We start from the raw sequence: 17,203 nt of genomic DNA on the forward strand, positions 1-17,203 counted from the left end.
ACAGTAAAGGGGGGGGGGAGGAGGGGGTGGAACACACCACCACCTTACTCTGATCTGTCAGAATCATCTATAAACAAGTATAACTATAATGAGCGAATCTGTTCACAGAAAATCTGAACATGATTGAGCTACAGAGAGAACAAACTCTTATTTACATGTTAAGTGGAACAATTTGGATGCAATATTTTATAAACTCAAATAAGTGTTGGTTTTGATACGGTTTACTTTGAAATGTGTTAGAATCCAAAATTCTTAATGAAACATTCACTGAAAAGAACAAAGAGCAATTGGATTATTGTAACTTTTTATATTTATGGTATCTATAGTTCACAAATGAAATATCAATCTTTGCAGGTAGTTCAATGCAATTCTCAAAAATTCTTGAGAAAATCGACTAAGTTTTCTGAGCACCTTCAATGCAATAAATCCAAGTCAACTTTTTGACAGCCCATGTGGCTCTGTGATAGCATGCTTGTGTGCCACACGGATTTCCATTCAACACAAACTTTTAAACAATGGCACATGTTCTACGAGCACTTCAATGATGGGTAAAATACATAAAGATGAAAACAATTCAATTTGTAATTTTTCTTAATTTTAACAAGATCAGTAACTAAGAATTCATATTTGCATTAGTGAGTGGTAGGGAATTAGAAATAAAAAGAGAAACATATTTAAGAACAAATAAAATATCATGAAAAGTCAAACAATGGAAAATCCAAGATGGAATGTAACAATATCGTGAAAAGGAAAGTTGCCGCTCACCATATAACAGAGATGCTGAGTCGCAGATAGGTACAACAAAAAGGCTGTCACAAATACTAGCTTTTGGCCAGTAAGGCCTTCGTCACCTGTTCTTTTTTCCCCCCCTAAGGTAAGTCTTTCTGCTCCCGGGATTGGGATGATTCCTTACCCTCTCCCTTAAAACCCACATCCTTTCGTCTTTCCCTCTCCTTCCCTCTTTCCTGACAACCTTGGGTTGCAAAAGCTTGAAATTTGGGTGTGTGTTTTTATTGTCTCTATCAACGTACCAACACTTTCGTTTGGTAAGTTACAGCATCTTTGTTTTTAGTTATAAATATCTGATTGCCTTGTGGTCTCCTTGTGTGACTTGCAAAATTCTAAAAATAGCCAAACTAATAAGTAATGATGAGGATGTTACATTATTCACTAGAATATTAGTGGTGTTAACCGTTTCAACAAAAGTTATAAAGTTCACCACCTCCAAATAGCACTTTTGCAATATAAAAACATCAAAGATCTTTTGTCTAAAAGAACATTGTATTTCAAATGACAATGTTAAAATAAATTGTTAAAACCTAAAAATTTGAACAAGTCAACAGTTCTGTAGAAGAAATAAGTAATGTAGCACTTCACACGTACTTGTTCATTTTGCTACAAATTGTGGAATAAGAAATTATTTTAAGATATTACTTACATAAACAATGTTAAGTCCGGGATAGAATAACAACCAAATCAAACAGATAGATTGCTACTCACAACATAGAAGACGCACTGAATCACAGACAGACACTATGAAAAGATTGCTAAACTTTCTGCTTTTGGACAAAGCAGAAAACATGCGAGCGCGCGCGCCGACACACACACACACACACACACACACACACACACACACACACACACACAGAGCTACTGCCTATGGCAACTCGGGCCCAGCTGTGGGCTGCGCTTGCATCTGACAAGAACAGCAATCCTGGGTGGGTGGCGGAGGCAAGAAGAAGGCATGGGGCAAGGATGGGGAGAGAGAACACAGCAGGAATTGTGTTGCTGTGGGAGTGAGCAGGGACATGGTGGGGACAGGACAGGGCTATTAGATGCAGAGTTGGGAGGCTGTTTGGGGGAAGTGGACAGGAGAGACAGAGACAGAGAGATGTAGGTGAGTTGGGGGAAGGGGTCAAAGAGACATAGATAAGTAGGTCAGTGGGTGGAATAGAAGACATGTGTAGTGCTGAGGTGGGGTTGGAACAGGGAAGAGGTTAGAGGACAGGGACTAGCAATGGCTGAGGCCAGGAAGGTTATGAGAACGAACGGTGTGTTGAAGGAAGAGTTACCACCTGCAAAGTTCACAAAAGCTGTGGGAAGAGTCCAGGTAGCATAGGCTGTGAAGCAGTCATTGAAGTGAAGCACATCGTATTGGGCAGCATGTTCAGTATCTGGGGGGTGCAGCCATCTCTTGGCCACAGTTTGGCAGATGCTATTCGTGTGGACAGACAACTTGTTGAATATCATGCCCACGTAGAAAGCAGCACAGTGACTGCAGCTTAGTTTGTAGGTCACTTGGTTGCTTTCAAGGCTAGCCCTGCCTCTGATGTGATAGAAGATGCCTGTGATCAGACTGGAATAGGTTGTCTTGGGAGGATTGCATCTAGATCTACTGTAGGGATAGGAGCCATGAGCCAAGGGGTTGGGAGCACAGGTGGAGTAGGAATGGACAGGGATATTGTGTTGGTTCGATGATCATCCAGATACCACTGTGGGAAGGGTGAGGAGAATAGTGGGTAGGATATTCCTCATATCAGGGCATGATGAGAGAGAATTTAAACCCTGGCAAAGAATGTGATTCAGCTACTCCAGTCCTGAGTAGTACTGAGTCATGAGGGGGCTGCTCCTTTGGGGCTGGACAGTTGGCATATGGGAAGCAGTAGGTGACTGGAGCGAGGAGGCTTGGGAGATCAATTTCAGGTCAAGGTTGGGAGGGTAATTTCAGTCTGTAAAGGCCTCAACGGCATATTTGGAGAGAGACTGCTTGTCACTATACATGTGATGACCACAGGTGGCTAGGATCTACAGAAGGGACTTCTCCACATGAAACGGGTGGCAGCTGTCAAAGTGGAGGTACTGTTCGTGGATGGTACGTTTGGGGAGGGTGGGGGTACTGATGTATAGCCATCCTTAAGGTGGACGTCAGTATCGAGAAAGATAGCTTGTTGGGTTCAAGAGGACAAGGTGAAGCAAATGGGGGATAAGGTGTTGACATTCTGTAGGAATGTGGACAGGGTGTCCTCACCTTCAGTCCAGATCATAAGGATGTTATTAATGAATCTGAACCAGGTGAGGGGTTTGGGATTCTGGTTGGTGGGAAGGATACCTCTAGTTGGTCAATAAATAGGTTGACTTAGGATGGAGCCATGCAGGTGCTCATTGCTGTAGTGATGCTTTCAAAAAAGGTGAGTAATTGTGGGTGAGGATTTAATTGGTGGTGGTGAGTGGATAAGGATATAGCTGGTCATGGTGACCAGAAAGTGAAGTATGATTTGGAGTCAGTGGTCACTGGGAAAAATACTGGCAATGTTAGTGCAAAGTGAGATGGTATCAACAATGACAATCATGGTGCTGGGTGGTAAAGATCAGGAACTGTGGAGAGTTGGTCGAGAAAACGATTGCTGTCTTATATAGGAGCACATGTGACAGATAATACACTGATGGTGTTGGTGCATGAGAGCAAAGAGATTCTTTCAGTTGCAGCACAGTAACTGGCCACAATAAGGTGCTCTGCTTAGTTTGGTTTTAGGAAGCATGCAGAAGATAGGACTACAATGAATGGTGTGGCTGAGGGAAAGGAGTGGGGGAGGATACATACAGGGTGTCCCAAAATAATGTATACACTCTTTGAAACAGAATATCTCTTTAATTAAAGGAGACAGAAATACAATTTTTATAGGTAATAATGTAGAAGGTGGTGAAAAACATAACAATGCTTACTTTTGTTTCAGGATTGTCAGCAAACATGGCATTATCATTTGAACAACAGAAATGGGTGCTAAAGTGTTAGTGGAAAACAGAGAATGTGAGTGCGGTACGTCGACATTGGAGAGTTGAATTTGGAACACCACCACTGACAAGAGTAATAATTACCAGAATCAGAGATAAGTGTGAAATCGAAGGAATGGTGCACAATTTGAAGACGGGACTTAGCAGACGAAAAAGTACATACAATCAGAGTGTTGATGCAGTAATCCAGGCATACACACAATCCCTGAAGAAATCTTATGAGGAAATGCTCTTGTGAGACTGGGATCTGCAGAAGCAGTGTCCTGGTCTTAGCACTATGTTTGCAAATGAAGATTATTACTTTCAACAGTATGGAGCACCACCTCACTTTCACCTGGATGTGAGGGCATTTCTCAGTTGTACATTCCCTGCCATATGGATAGGACAAAGAGGGAGTGTGGAGTATCCCAATCGATCTCCAGATTGAACTCCTCTAGATCTCTTTCTGTGGGGTACTCTCAAGAACACAGTTTACGCTGCGAGACCAGATACACTGGATGATCTTAGAGAGGAAATTGAGCAAGCCTGTGATGCTATTCCATTGGAAACAATGAAGTTGGCACGTCGCTCAGTCATAAGTCATTATCAATGGTGTATTGCGATGGACGGACACCAGTTTGAACATCCACCTTAAGTCGGACCGTCAGGCACCTAACACCACTAAAATTGTATTTCTAACCCCTTTCATTAAAGAAATGTTTAGTTTCAAAGAGTGTATACATTATTTTGGGACACCCTGGTATATATATAGTAGGACAGACCTAAGGATTTGAAGAGGAACTGGAGCCCCTGTCAGAGGTTCTGGAATGGGGTCACAGTGACAGGGTTCGTAGGTGGACAGCTGACAGAGATCCTCCACACATAATCCTTGTTGTTCATAGCCACAATGTGGAGTCATTGCTGGCAGGAAGGATTAGAAAGTCCAGTTTTTAGGTAGTGGAGTGTGGTTCTTTATTGCGGGTGTAAGGTTGGTTTCTATGTCGAGCAATTTGGGGAGTGATGGTGAAGCCAGGTTCAAGGTTATGAAATTTGGAAATTCTGGAAAGTTAACAAGGTGTGATTTGGGGCCAGTTTGAGTGGTTCACAGTGGGTGGATAGGTGAACTGGGTCAGGTAGGGTTCAATATTGGTTCTGGGTTGAGTCTAGTTGGTAGGGTTGATGGAGAAAAAGTGTTTCACTTGTAGGGACCAGGAAAAGAAGAGTAGGCTTTAACAAGTTCAGCCTGATTGAATTTGGGAGCGGGGTGAAAGGAAAGGCCTTTGGAAAGGACAGATACTTCAATGAGACTGAGGTTTTTAGATCAAAGGTTCGTGACTACGTTTCACGTCTGTTTAGGTTCTAGTTTCTGTATGGTGGTAGCAGGGAGATTTGGAGGGTGAGGTAAATGTAGGTCTAAGAGACAGAGTTTGTCGGCTATGGTGAGATGAGGAGGAAGTCTGATGGAGGCTCTTGTAGATGTGGTGGACAGTGGAAGTCCAAGGCATGAGTAGGATGTGACCAAGTTGAAGAGTTTTTTGGGGTGGCATTGTGCATGCTGCTCTAGTTCCTAGAGCGAATGAGTTCCAACCTGGTAGATGGGATGCATGAATTTAGATTGCAGAGAAGCAGAATTTTATGGATGGAGAGCTGGTTTTGCAAGGATGTTTGGGCCCGATTTATTTGGTTTTATGGGACTAGGTTGGTGAGGGCTCTGACTGATGGAATTTGGACAGATAGAGGTCACTTTGGAAGGGGCTGCAGCACTACACATGTCTTCTATTTCACCAGTGGACTTACTAGTCTTTCCCCCTTCTCTACAGCTTTCCTCAGACCTACTCCCTCTCCCCAACAGAGCCTTTGGACTTTGCACCTAGCAGCCTTATCCTGTCCTCATCACACCTCTGCTTGCTCCCAGAAAGCACAAAATCTTCTCCTCACGTCTACCATACTAGTCTTCCCCCTACCCACTCCACCCCTCCTCCCTAGCCCCACCAACCATCCCGAATTGCTGCTCTTATCAGTTGCAGGCACAGCCCGTAGTCAGCACGAGTGGCCACAAATAGTATCCATGTGTGTGAGAGTCATGTTTGAGCAATTGTTTGTGCATTTTCTGCTTCTGAAGGACTTTTTTTTCTGAAAACTACAAATTTAGCAGCCTTTCCACTGTGTCTTCTGCTACTCAACACCTTTTCTACATTTATGAAGAGTGTATATTTGAGAGCCATTCTGTAAAGTTAAGGAACCTAAATATTATAGCAGTTTGGATTTACAAAATTCCCTGGAAAAAAAAAAAAAAAAAAAAAAAAAACCACAAACTTTTATGGTTAAATCTCAAAAGCAAAAGAGATAGTCATAACTTCTGACTAAAGCATTAAACTAACATTTGAAAATAACAATGCACTCAAATTCTTTATATATTTAAAAAAACAAACCTCTGGCTGCAAATGAAATTTCTCTGAAGCCCCTGGAGTAAATATACAGTCAACAACCTGTACTACTACAGTTGGAGTCATGAACGATGACGGTTGAGTTTAGGCTTGTTCTGCGAACCTATCTCATGCATTCTCCAACAGGCAATGAGCTTTCAGTACTGTTCTAAGCGCTCTGCTCTGAATGCCATAGCTAATGTGAGCTTTAAACATGATCATAGCAAATTGTTTAGTCCATTTGTTGAGAGTTGTCACCGCTGATGGTGCTCGTAAGTGATACATTCCGCATAAGAAAGGGTGAGACATAATTTGCAGTATATGTATGCTTTCTGCTAGCAAGTGCATACAGCAACTGTCACTTGGAACCGTCAACAATGAAATCCTTGTCCATGCCTCAACATGCGTGAACTGCCGTCATTCGTTGATCAGACTATAATAGTTCAACTAATTACATGTTTGAAGATGTTTGTAAATTTTCCTTAGATTTAGGGTGCACTAACCACTCTGGATTACTCTTTGAGCTGCAAAACTAAGCAGGCAAACAAGGGAAGATTTCATCACATATTTACATTTTATGATTAATATTAACACTTACGTCTTCCATTGCCCTGTGGTATATCACTGCAGAACTTCGACACATCTACTCCACATGCTTTGTGAAGAAGTGGATCTACATGGATGTCAGCTTTTGCTTCCTCAATAAGACCTGCTACTTCTATCTGGCATTCTCTATTAGAAATGCGATGTTTGTTGAATGCATTCTTGAGGCACTCTTCTACTGCTCCCCCATCAGCATTTTCATCTGGAGGGCACATGTCTTCAATCTGAATTACAGACAACATTTCAGTCATAAAGTGCAAATTCTGGTGTAGTAATTTTGACACATGTATCATTACCTTTAACTGAATAAACAACTTACAAAAGCAAGAAACAGAAGTCTTAGGAAATAAGATAAAAATGTACAGGTACAAGAACAAAAAATTTCTATGCTGATACCCACTGGGAAAAAAAGAAAGAAGAAGAAGATGGAAGTCCCAAAAATATTACAAAGATAGAGAGATCAATTTCAACATCCCCCTCCTCTACCAATTCAATTCAATAGTTCCAATGAAGTTTTCCAAAGCATGACATATGTTTACTGTTAGATATAAGCCTAGATCAGTATGAAACTTTGAATACAAATTAGTAGAAGAAAAACAAATCCAATATCTCCCAATTTTATTATGCCCATACAAAACAGTAAGATCTGAACTGCACATTCACAACTGATTTTGTCAAAATATAAGCTATTTGTTGTCCAGACATGCCGATATCTAGCTGGCTTTCATTGTAGAGTTAGCATATAAAACCACATCTGATCACATGTTTTAGTCAGTGTTCCCATTTCACTAAAGGTATATCTTCAAAAAGAGTCTGCAATCACAGAATCACTACTGCAGTTCTAGATAATGCAACATATTCAGCTTCTGTAGGAGACTGGAGAACACTTGAGTATCTCATTGTAGTCCAACAGACAGTATTTCCAACAAGCTGGAGTCTATATCCCATTGTAGATTCATTCTCTTATCATCACCGTACCAAGGGATGACTGGATTTCTATTTCTATTACCCCTTTACCTCTCTTGCATGGAATGATATCCCATACATGAGAGGTGAAGGTGTTCAAGTCCAATTTCTGCAGTTTTAACTTACACCCAGATTTGCAGTATCCATACATTGCTTCTTTGTGGAAGGACAAAGCCTTTCTCCCGTCCATGGCCAATGTAGGCAGTTTTAAAAACGAGCATGTTCATTTAACACTGGCTAAATCGGCTGTGGGTGGGAGTGGGACTGTTGCTCTTCTTCCGCAAATGAAGCAATGTATGGGTATTACAAATACAGCCTTAGGTTGAAACTGTAGGAACTCGACCAACTTCCATTCATCTTTGTTATGGAACTGCTCTGTATCTTTCCTGCACATTAAGGAACCATCTCAGTATAATAATTATCGTGGAGAATTTGGGTTCCTTCAGTTTGCTAATTTAGTTTGAAATTTCGTTTTCAATTAATATATGCAGGTTTATTTTTATAATTTCTGAGCTGATCAGAATATCATCAGTTATTAAAGCTATCAACTTCAGATTGTCAAAAACCAGTTTCCTTCATAAAATTATCAAATGTGTAGTTCCATGCTCCCTCTGTCTGATTAATCCTCATAAGGTTTCATTAAGTTTATATAAAGTCCCATCGTATTTTTGACTTCTTGAGGCACTTACATATAAATTTCTTCAGTTATTTCAAGATGTAAAAATACATTCGGTACAACTGTTTGTTTAATAAGCAGGCAATGTTAATTCATGGTCCAAAAAGAGGTTCTTATTTATACTGAGGCAAACAACTGAGTCATTTGCCTCCTTGTTGTCATGTCATCTTATCAGTATGCCACCTTTTGATATGTAGTCATGTGCTACATGAACAAACGTTACTAAGTATCCGTTCAAGTGACTGCGACTAGAATATGAGAGTGAGTGCATAGTAACAATGTCTTTCTGCCCTCCATATACATCAAACATTATTTACAGGTTGCAAACTTTCAAACTGTCCCAACCATAAGTTAAAAGAATATTTTTTCATATTTTCAATGTTCAAATATCCTGAGCTCTTACACCATACGTCTACATAATTACTGTCTGTAACACCAGTAATTATTATAGCATTTGTTTGTTTTAACTTGAAAGCAATAATCCCAAATCTTTTCTGTTAGCTACAAAAATAACTTTAGCAGGTTTCAGAAGCTAGCCAACTGATTTTTTGCACACAGAAATGAAATTGTAACCTTCCAATTGTAATTTACAGACTCAGAAAAGACTATTTAGTACTCTGGGAATACAAGAGCATTTTTTTAAAAAAATTGTAGTTTTTGCACAATCAGAGCTTTCAAATTTTATTTTGCCAGTCTTTCCGACTAATGGAATTGTGGGCCACCTGATGTTACTGTGGAAACCAAAGAGCTGACACAACACTACTGTCAGCTGCTGAGACGCCACTACCGAGTGGAGGCACACACTGTCTAAACTACATCAGAATCTGGGATCAATCTGACTCTGAGCCCATCTGAGGCAATTGTGGTGTGACCTGTGGAATGCAGGGGCATTAATTGCCATAGGCAGAATTTTGACACAGATTGGAGTGGACTTTATTTTGGAATGGCGATTTAAGACAGCTAGGAGTGGTTCTTAGGAGAACCCCACATACACTTCTCGTGAATAAACTGGAGGGAGGGTGGGGCATGCTTCTAGGATGGGATCCAAGATGCGTGTAAGGTGGACATTGATCATTTTTGTAAGCGACTGTGAGTTTTCACTCATGCAACACATACAGCAACTACCAATGAAAGCTGAGCAGGGTTGTCAGGAACTAGTGACAGCTATATTACTGACAGTCTCCCACATCACTTGTGTTTACGGCTTTTCAACCATTTAATGAACACCATGAAGAGCGGGACACACTGATTGCAATTCTATTTTTCAGATTCTGAAAATTTTGATTTGGAAAGAGAGGAGGTGGACAGGGACTGTGATTGCTGTGTTAGGATGAGCGCTGAGTTGGCATCCCTTCGCTCATGACTGCAGGCGGTGCTGACTTCGGTCGCGCAGCTTGAGGCTGTTGCCAATGGGCACCACTGTGGGGAGCCGGGCTTTGGTATCACGGCGATGTCAACCTCGTCCCGTCTGTCCCCAGATCGGTCTGCCGCTGTGGTTGCCCGGTTGCTGCCCGCAGTGGGGCCGAGCCCTCACCTGTGGTTGATTGGGAGGTCGTTCCAAGGCGTGGTAGGCAGCGAAAGACGTCCCCGAAGGCTGATCAGAAAGCCTCCCCGGTGCGTCTGACAAACAGATTTCAGATGCTGTCTCTGGCTGAGCCAGATGCAGCTACCTGCCCTGTTTGAGAGGATGATTCTCAGCCTTCAAGGTCCGGGCAATCGCAGAGGGTGGGCTTATTGGTAGTTGGGAGCTCCAATGTTAGGCGCGTAATGGGGACCCTTAGGGATATGGCGGCTAATAAGGGGAAGAAATCCAGTGTGCACTCCGCGTGCATTCGGGTGGAGTCATTCCTGATGTGGAAAGGGTCCTTCCGGATGCCATGAACAGCACAGGGTGCAGCCAGCTGCAGGTGGTGGCACATGTTGGCACTAATGACGTGTGTCGCTTTGGATCTGAGGAAATTCTCTCTGGATTCCAGTGGCTATCTGGTTTGGCGAAGGCTGCCGGTCTTGCTTACGAGACGAAGGCAGAGCTCACCATCTGCAGCATTGTTGACAGAACTGACTGCGGACCTTCGGTGCAGAGCCGGGTGGAGGGTCTGAATCAGAGGCTCAGACGGTTTTTGCGACCGTGTTGGCTGCAGATTCCTTGACTTGCGCCATAGGGTGGTGGGGTTTCGGGTTCCGCTGAATAGGTCAGGAGTTCACTACAGTCAGCTGGTGTCGGGAAAGTACGGGATGGGCTGCAATCTCAAAGGGTGCATGGCAAATACAGGAAGTGCTTGGATCAAGGAACAGTCGGAATTGTAGTTGTAAATTGTTGTAGTTGTGCTGGGAAAGTGCCTGAACTTCAAGCGCTAATAGAAAGCACAGAAGCTGAAATCGTTACAGGTACAGAAAGCTGGCTAAAGCCTGAAATAAGTCCTGCAGAAATTTTTACGAAGTCTCAGACGGTGTTCAGGAAAGGTAGATTAGGCAGAATTGGTGGTGGAGTGTTTGTGTCTGTCAGTAGTGGTTTATCTTGTAGTGAAGTCGAAGTAGATACTCCATGCGAATTGGTATGGGTGGAGGTTATACTCAACAGCCGAACTAAGTTAATAATTGGCTCCTTCTACCGACCCCCAGACTCCGATGACATAGTTCCTGAACAGTTCAGAGAAAATTTGAGTCTCGTAACATACGGTTATAGTTGGTGGGGACTTCAACCTTCCCTTGATATGTTGGCAAAAATACTTGTTCAAAACCGGTGGTAGGCGGAAAATATCCTCCGAGATTGTCCTAAATGCTTTCTCCGAAAATTATTTCGAGCTGTTAGTCCACGAACCCATGCGAATTGTAAATGGTTGCGAAAACACACTTGACCTCTTAGCCACAAACAATCCAGAGCTAATAGACAGCATCATGACTGATACAGGGATTAGTGATCACAAGGTCGTTGTAGCTAGGCTCCATACCATTTCTTCCAAATACACCAGAAACAAACGCAAAATTATTTTATTTAAAAAAGCGGATAAAGTGTCACTATAAGCCTTCCTAAGAGACAATCTCCATTCTTTCCAAACTGCCTATGCAAATGTAGACGAGATGTGGCTCAAATTCAAAGATATAGTAGCAACAGAAATTGAGAGATTCGTACCTCATAAATTGGTGAGAGATGGAACTGATACCCCATGGTACACAAAACAGGTCCGAACGCTGTTGCAGAGGCAACGGAAAAAGCATGCGAAGTTCAGAAGAACGCAAAATCCCGAAGATTGGCTAAAATTTACAGACACGTGAAATTTGGCACGGACTTCAATGCGAGATGCCTTTAATAGGTTCCACAACTAAACATTGTCTTGAAATTTGGTAAAAAATCTGAAGAAATTCTGGTCGTATGTAAAGTACACAAGCGGCAAGACGCAGTCAATACCTTCGCTGTGCAGTGCCGATGGTACTGTTACCGACGACTGTGCCGCTAAAGTGGAGTTATTGAACGCAGTTTTCCGAAATTCCTTCACCAGGGACGACGAATGGAATATTCCAGAATTTGGAACACGAAAAGCTGATAGCAAGAGTTTCTTAGAAGTAGATACCTTAGGGGTTGCGAAGCAACTCAAATCGCTTGATACGGGCAAGTCTTCAGGTCCAGATTTTATACCAATTAGGTTCCTTTCAGATTACGCTGATGCAATAGCTCCCTACTTAGCAATTATATACAACCGCTCGCTCACTGATAGATCTGTACCTACAGATTGGAAAATTGCAGGTCGCACCAGTGTTTAAGAAGGGTAGTAGGAGTAATCCATTGAACTACAGACCTATATCACTGACGTCGGTTTGCAGTAGGGTTTTGGAGCATATACTGTATTCAAACATTATGAATCACCTCAAAGGGAACGATCTATTGATACGTAATCAGCATGGTTTTAGCAAACATTGTTCTTGTGCAACGCAGCTAGCTCTTTATTCGCACGACGTAATGGCCACTATCGACAGGGGATCTCAAGTTGATTCCGTATTTCTAGATTTCCGAAAAGCTTTTGACACCGTTCCTCACAAGCGACTTCTAATCAAGCTGCGGGCCTATGGGGTATCGTCTCAGTTGTGCGACTGGATTCGTGATTTCCTGTCAGGAAGGTCGCAGTTTGTAGTAATAGACAGCAAATCATCGAGTAAAAGTGAAGTGATATCAGGTGTTCCCCAGGGAAGCGTCCTGGGACCTCTGCTGTTCCTGATCTATATAAATGACCTGGGTGGCAATCTGAGCAGTTCTCTTAGGTTGTTCGCAGATGATGCTGTAATTTACCGAATAGTAAGGTCATCTGAAGACCAGTATCAGTTGCAAAGCAATTTAGAAAAGATTGCTGTATGGTGTGGCAGGTGGCAGTTGACGCTAAATAATGAAAAGTGTGAGGTGATCCACATGAGTTCCAAAAGAAATCCGTTGGAATTCGATTACTTGATAAATAGTAAATTCTCAAGGCTGTCAATTCAACTAAGTACTTGGGAGTTAAAATTATGAACAATTTCAGTTGGAAAGACCACATAGATAATATTGTGGGGAAGGCGAGCCAAAGGTTGCGTTTCATTGGCAGGACACTTAGAAGATGCAGCAAGTCCACTAAAGAGACAGCTTAAACTACACTCGTTCGTCCTCTGTTAGAATATTGCTGCGCGGTGTGGGATCCTTACCAGGTGGGATTGACGGAGGACATCGAAAGGGTGCAAAAAAGGGCAGCTCTTTTTGTATTATCACGTAATAGGTGAGAGAGTGTGGCAGATATGATACGCGAGTTGGGATGGAAGTCATTAAAGCAAAGACGTTTTTCGTCGTGGCGAGATCTATTTACGAAATTTCAGTCACCAACTTTCTCTTCTGAATGCGGAAATATTTTATGGGTCCAACCTACATAGGTAGGAATGATCATCAAAATAAAATAAGAGAAATTAGAGCTCGAACAGAAAGGTTTAGGTGTTCGTTTTTCCTGCGCGCTGTTCGGGAGTGGAATGGTAAAGAGATAGTATGATTGTGGTTCAATGAACCCTCTGCCAAGCACTTAAATGTGAATTGCAGAGTAATCATGTAGATGTAGATGATGTCAGGAAATCTTGAAACATGCCACCTCATACAAAAATCTGATTCCTTAACAAATCTGGCGGAACTTTTGTCGTCTACAACATTTTCTTTATTACAAGAAGATTTTTCTACAAAAACAAGTTACTGCAGTCTCTGCCCCCAGCCCAAAAACATAAAAGACTTAAAAGTGTTTCTGGGTAAGATCAACTATTATGGTCGATTCATTGCAAAATTAGTGGAAACCTTACACACTGAACCAGCTAAGATGCCACGGTGCACGTTTCAAAGGAACACCTTGCTGTCAGCTGAGTCATTCCATGCCAGTTCATCCAGAGGTTACGTCATGACCATCACGGATTTTGATGGAATTTTTTATGAACATTTGGATACATTTCCAATAAACATAGGTAAAGTTTCAAAATGACTGTTTCTACACTTTTGGAAATACAGTCACTTGTTCAACACCATAATGCAGCTATCAACCTGAGAGTTTACTGCAACTTTGAGATGTAGTACCTCTGCCAGTACTTTCTTTAAAGAAATGAAATTAGGCCATATTGTACAACACTTTGCACTCTCTTAAGTGAAAGAATAATAAAAAAACTCTCAGCAATTTTCATATGGATAAAATGAAGCAAAGTCAGCTGCAAAAATACATGTTCGAAAAAATGTAAAGTTTAGCATTGTACGTCTCTCAAAGTAACTGCGGGATAAACCTGAAAATTGGCATGTACAAACTTACAAAAACATGGTCTCAGAATACATAATTTCATTCTCCTACTTCATCCAAGTACTCTACACATGTTGAGCACAAAGTTGATGGCTTTCCTAAAGTTGTCAAAAATGGCTACTTATGGTGCAAACACTTTTAAACTACTTTCATTAGAAGATCATGTTCTGAGCCACCCAAAAAACTAGATTTGGTTTTGCAATGCAAACATATAAGGCTTTAAAAAAAACAAGTTGGAGGTGCATTGAAAATGGGCCCATATTCCTGTGGATTTCAAATTAAGTCCGACATCTTTTACTATGTTCTACAATTCTTTTGTGCTCTCTTTGGATGATGATATCAAAAGGCTTAATGACCAGGAAGTGAGATAAGGAATAATTCACAAAACTTCAAAAAAGTGTGACTTTTGTCATGACTCACGACAGCTTTTCAGTCCGATTTCTGCTTTAAGTACAGACTCAAACTGGATATAAATTCCACAATTTAACTATGGATTACTAAGGCAGTGGAGATCACGGTAGTAAAACTGCTGCATAACAGCATCAGCATACTTTGTTTGAATAGCCATCATCTTTATACCATTATCACACTGTGTAAATTTCGGTGAAGTTCACAGCAGTCTTCCTGACATTGTTTGGAATGGATTCATTAACAGAGAATTACTAGTATGTCTTTTTATTGTGCAATTCTACTGATGTGCTAGTTTAATTCCAGTCTAAGGTATAGTGTACTTTGTGTTACCATAAATTATGATTTATGTGGGACATTATCGTGCTGATGAAAAATTGTATAACTGTGTTGCTTTGGTCCATGGTGGCTTAACCACTGCTGGTTATTATCACAGTGACAAAACCAGCATCGCCATTGCCATAGGTGCCATAGCCGATATCTGTGCAAGAGCAACCACAGGTGGATTTCTTAACCACAGATTCTCAAAAGGCTGGTAAGGGTTTCTTTACACAGAATCCCAAGCTGATGATGTATATCTACAAGTGTCAGAGAACAAATCTAGAAGAGGTCTCTCTTAGTCTCCTAAGCTTGTGTTTGCTGTAAGTTACTTCAATTTTTACAGGGTTCATTAATTTGCAATAGAATGTCATGAGAAAAACTTCACTGCCAGTCACATGATGTGACTGATAGGATTGTTTGGGAAGAAATTTTGATTAACACACACACACACACACACACACACACACACACACACACACACAAACCTAACTTTTCAAATGCGATTATCTCACATTATTAGAGCCACAAACGAAAAAACTATTCTTTTTCTTTGATTCCTTATTCAACTTTATTTTTTATAAAAATAATTTTGTAAGACTATTTATTTACAGTTTTTCTCAGTAAGACTCATTTCCCAGTCATCATGACTTTTGATACTATCTTCCGCATAGAGCACTAAACAGTTGTAGAGCGTAATAAAATGTGTTAGATTTAATCTGAATACCACTGGAATATACCCATTTTCAGAGCACCTTCACCTTGTTGTTTTTTAGGGCCTTCAATGTGAAAAACCCCTCCCTCTCTGACGTTCTGATTACTGGACAATCGTTTGAGGTTTCGAGAGCTGGGTGTACTTAAATTGAATTGTAGTGTGAGGTTGCAGAAGTTCGACTCACTTCCCCCTGTCGTTTGTCGGACAGTTCACAGGAGAACGATATAGTGGCAGTAGTCTGCACATGAGCAAAACATCATGGCGGCCGGCCCAATGCACTGTGGCAGCCATGACCGCAGTAGCAGCAGCAAGTCCAGTAATGAACAACAACACAAGCATTCCATGCTTCCCTCTTGTCTGTCATGTTTTTTTGCTTATGACAGGCTGGATTGTCCTAAGCAGTGGGCCATTTGCGGCCAGCGCAATGAAATGGGCCACATTGCTTCTGTTTGTAATGCAAAATTTCAACAGTCTATTGCATGACATGGACATTAATTGTGTATCGGCCATCTTCATTGCACCCAATGAGCTTTTTATAGATGACAAGGTTTTGTACACGGAAGTTGACACTGGTGCCGCCGTGTCATTACTCAACTTGCAAATGTACATGGACTTGGGTTCTCACCCTTCAGCACCAGTGTCACGTACATTAGTCACACACAATAAACAAAGCATTCCGATATTGGGTAGTTTCTCAGACCTAATCTGTGGTTCCTCTGCTGACTTTTCTGGTGGTGAAAAACGCAAGCACTAAAAATTTGTTTGGCTTGGACACCTTTAACCTTTTAGGGTTTACAACTTCTGATGAAGTTCATCTCATCTCTATCAAGTGCTTTATACACAACCCGACTCTTTACAATCTGAATTTTCCGTCTTGTTTTCTGTGGGCTTGAGTTGTGTCAATAATTTCAAAATTCACATCAACCTTTCTTTAGGACTTGCCCTGTGCTAATGGCGTTATGTGAACAAGTCAAGACGGAGTTCGACCGCCTCACAGCCTCCGGGGTCATTTAACCGATCGCATCCAGCGAATGGGCTACACCCTCAGTCATTGACAAAAAGCTGTCGGAACTATTAAGCCTTTGCAGCAATTTCAGAGTTTCTGTGAATGCTCAGTCTGTCACTGATGTATATCACTTGCCACATCCTGATGAACTTTTTGTGAAGTTCACTGGCGGTCAGTACTTTTCCAAGATCGACTTCTCCGATACATATCTGCAGCTTCCCACTGATGCTGACTCAATTTTTTCTTGGTTGTTAACATGCCTTTTGGCTTGTATCAATAGTTGTCGTTACCCTTTGGTGTGGCCGGTGCCCCAGCGATTTTTCAGTGGTTTCTTGAACAACTAAAGACGCCTGTGCCTCGCTGTGCTAACTATGTTGATGAAATTGTGGTCTCCGACTCCTCCACTGCCATACACCTTAACAACTTATGTACACTCTTTCCAGTATTTGCAATTTGGAAACGTGCCGTTTCTTTCAACCTTCTGTTGCTTATTTTGGGTTCAAAGTCTCTAGTGCTGGTATCGAACCT

General features: G+C 41.6%; 1 protein-coding gene across 1 annotated transcript in view; it reads right to left on the bottom strand.

The window, feature by feature from the left end:
* The window catches only part of LOC126458549 (Golgi apparatus protein 1), a 156,758-nt gene that overhangs the window by 18,773 nt on the left and 120,782 nt on the right, over positions 1-17,203 (bottom strand). The window contains exon 14 of the mRNA XM_050095669.1: positions 6,796-7,024. Within this exon, the coding sequence (XP_049951626.1) occupies positions 6,796-7,024 (229 nt within the window). The remainder of the gene's footprint in view (positions 1-6,795; positions 7,025-17,203) is intronic.

Source organism: Schistocerca serialis, chromosome 2, assembly GCF_023864345.2.
Source record: "Schistocerca serialis cubense isolate TAMUIC-IGC-003099 chromosome 2, iqSchSeri2.2, whole genome shotgun sequence".
Classification (NCBI taxonomy): Eukaryota; Metazoa; Arthropoda; class Insecta; order Orthoptera; family Acrididae; genus Schistocerca; species Schistocerca serialis.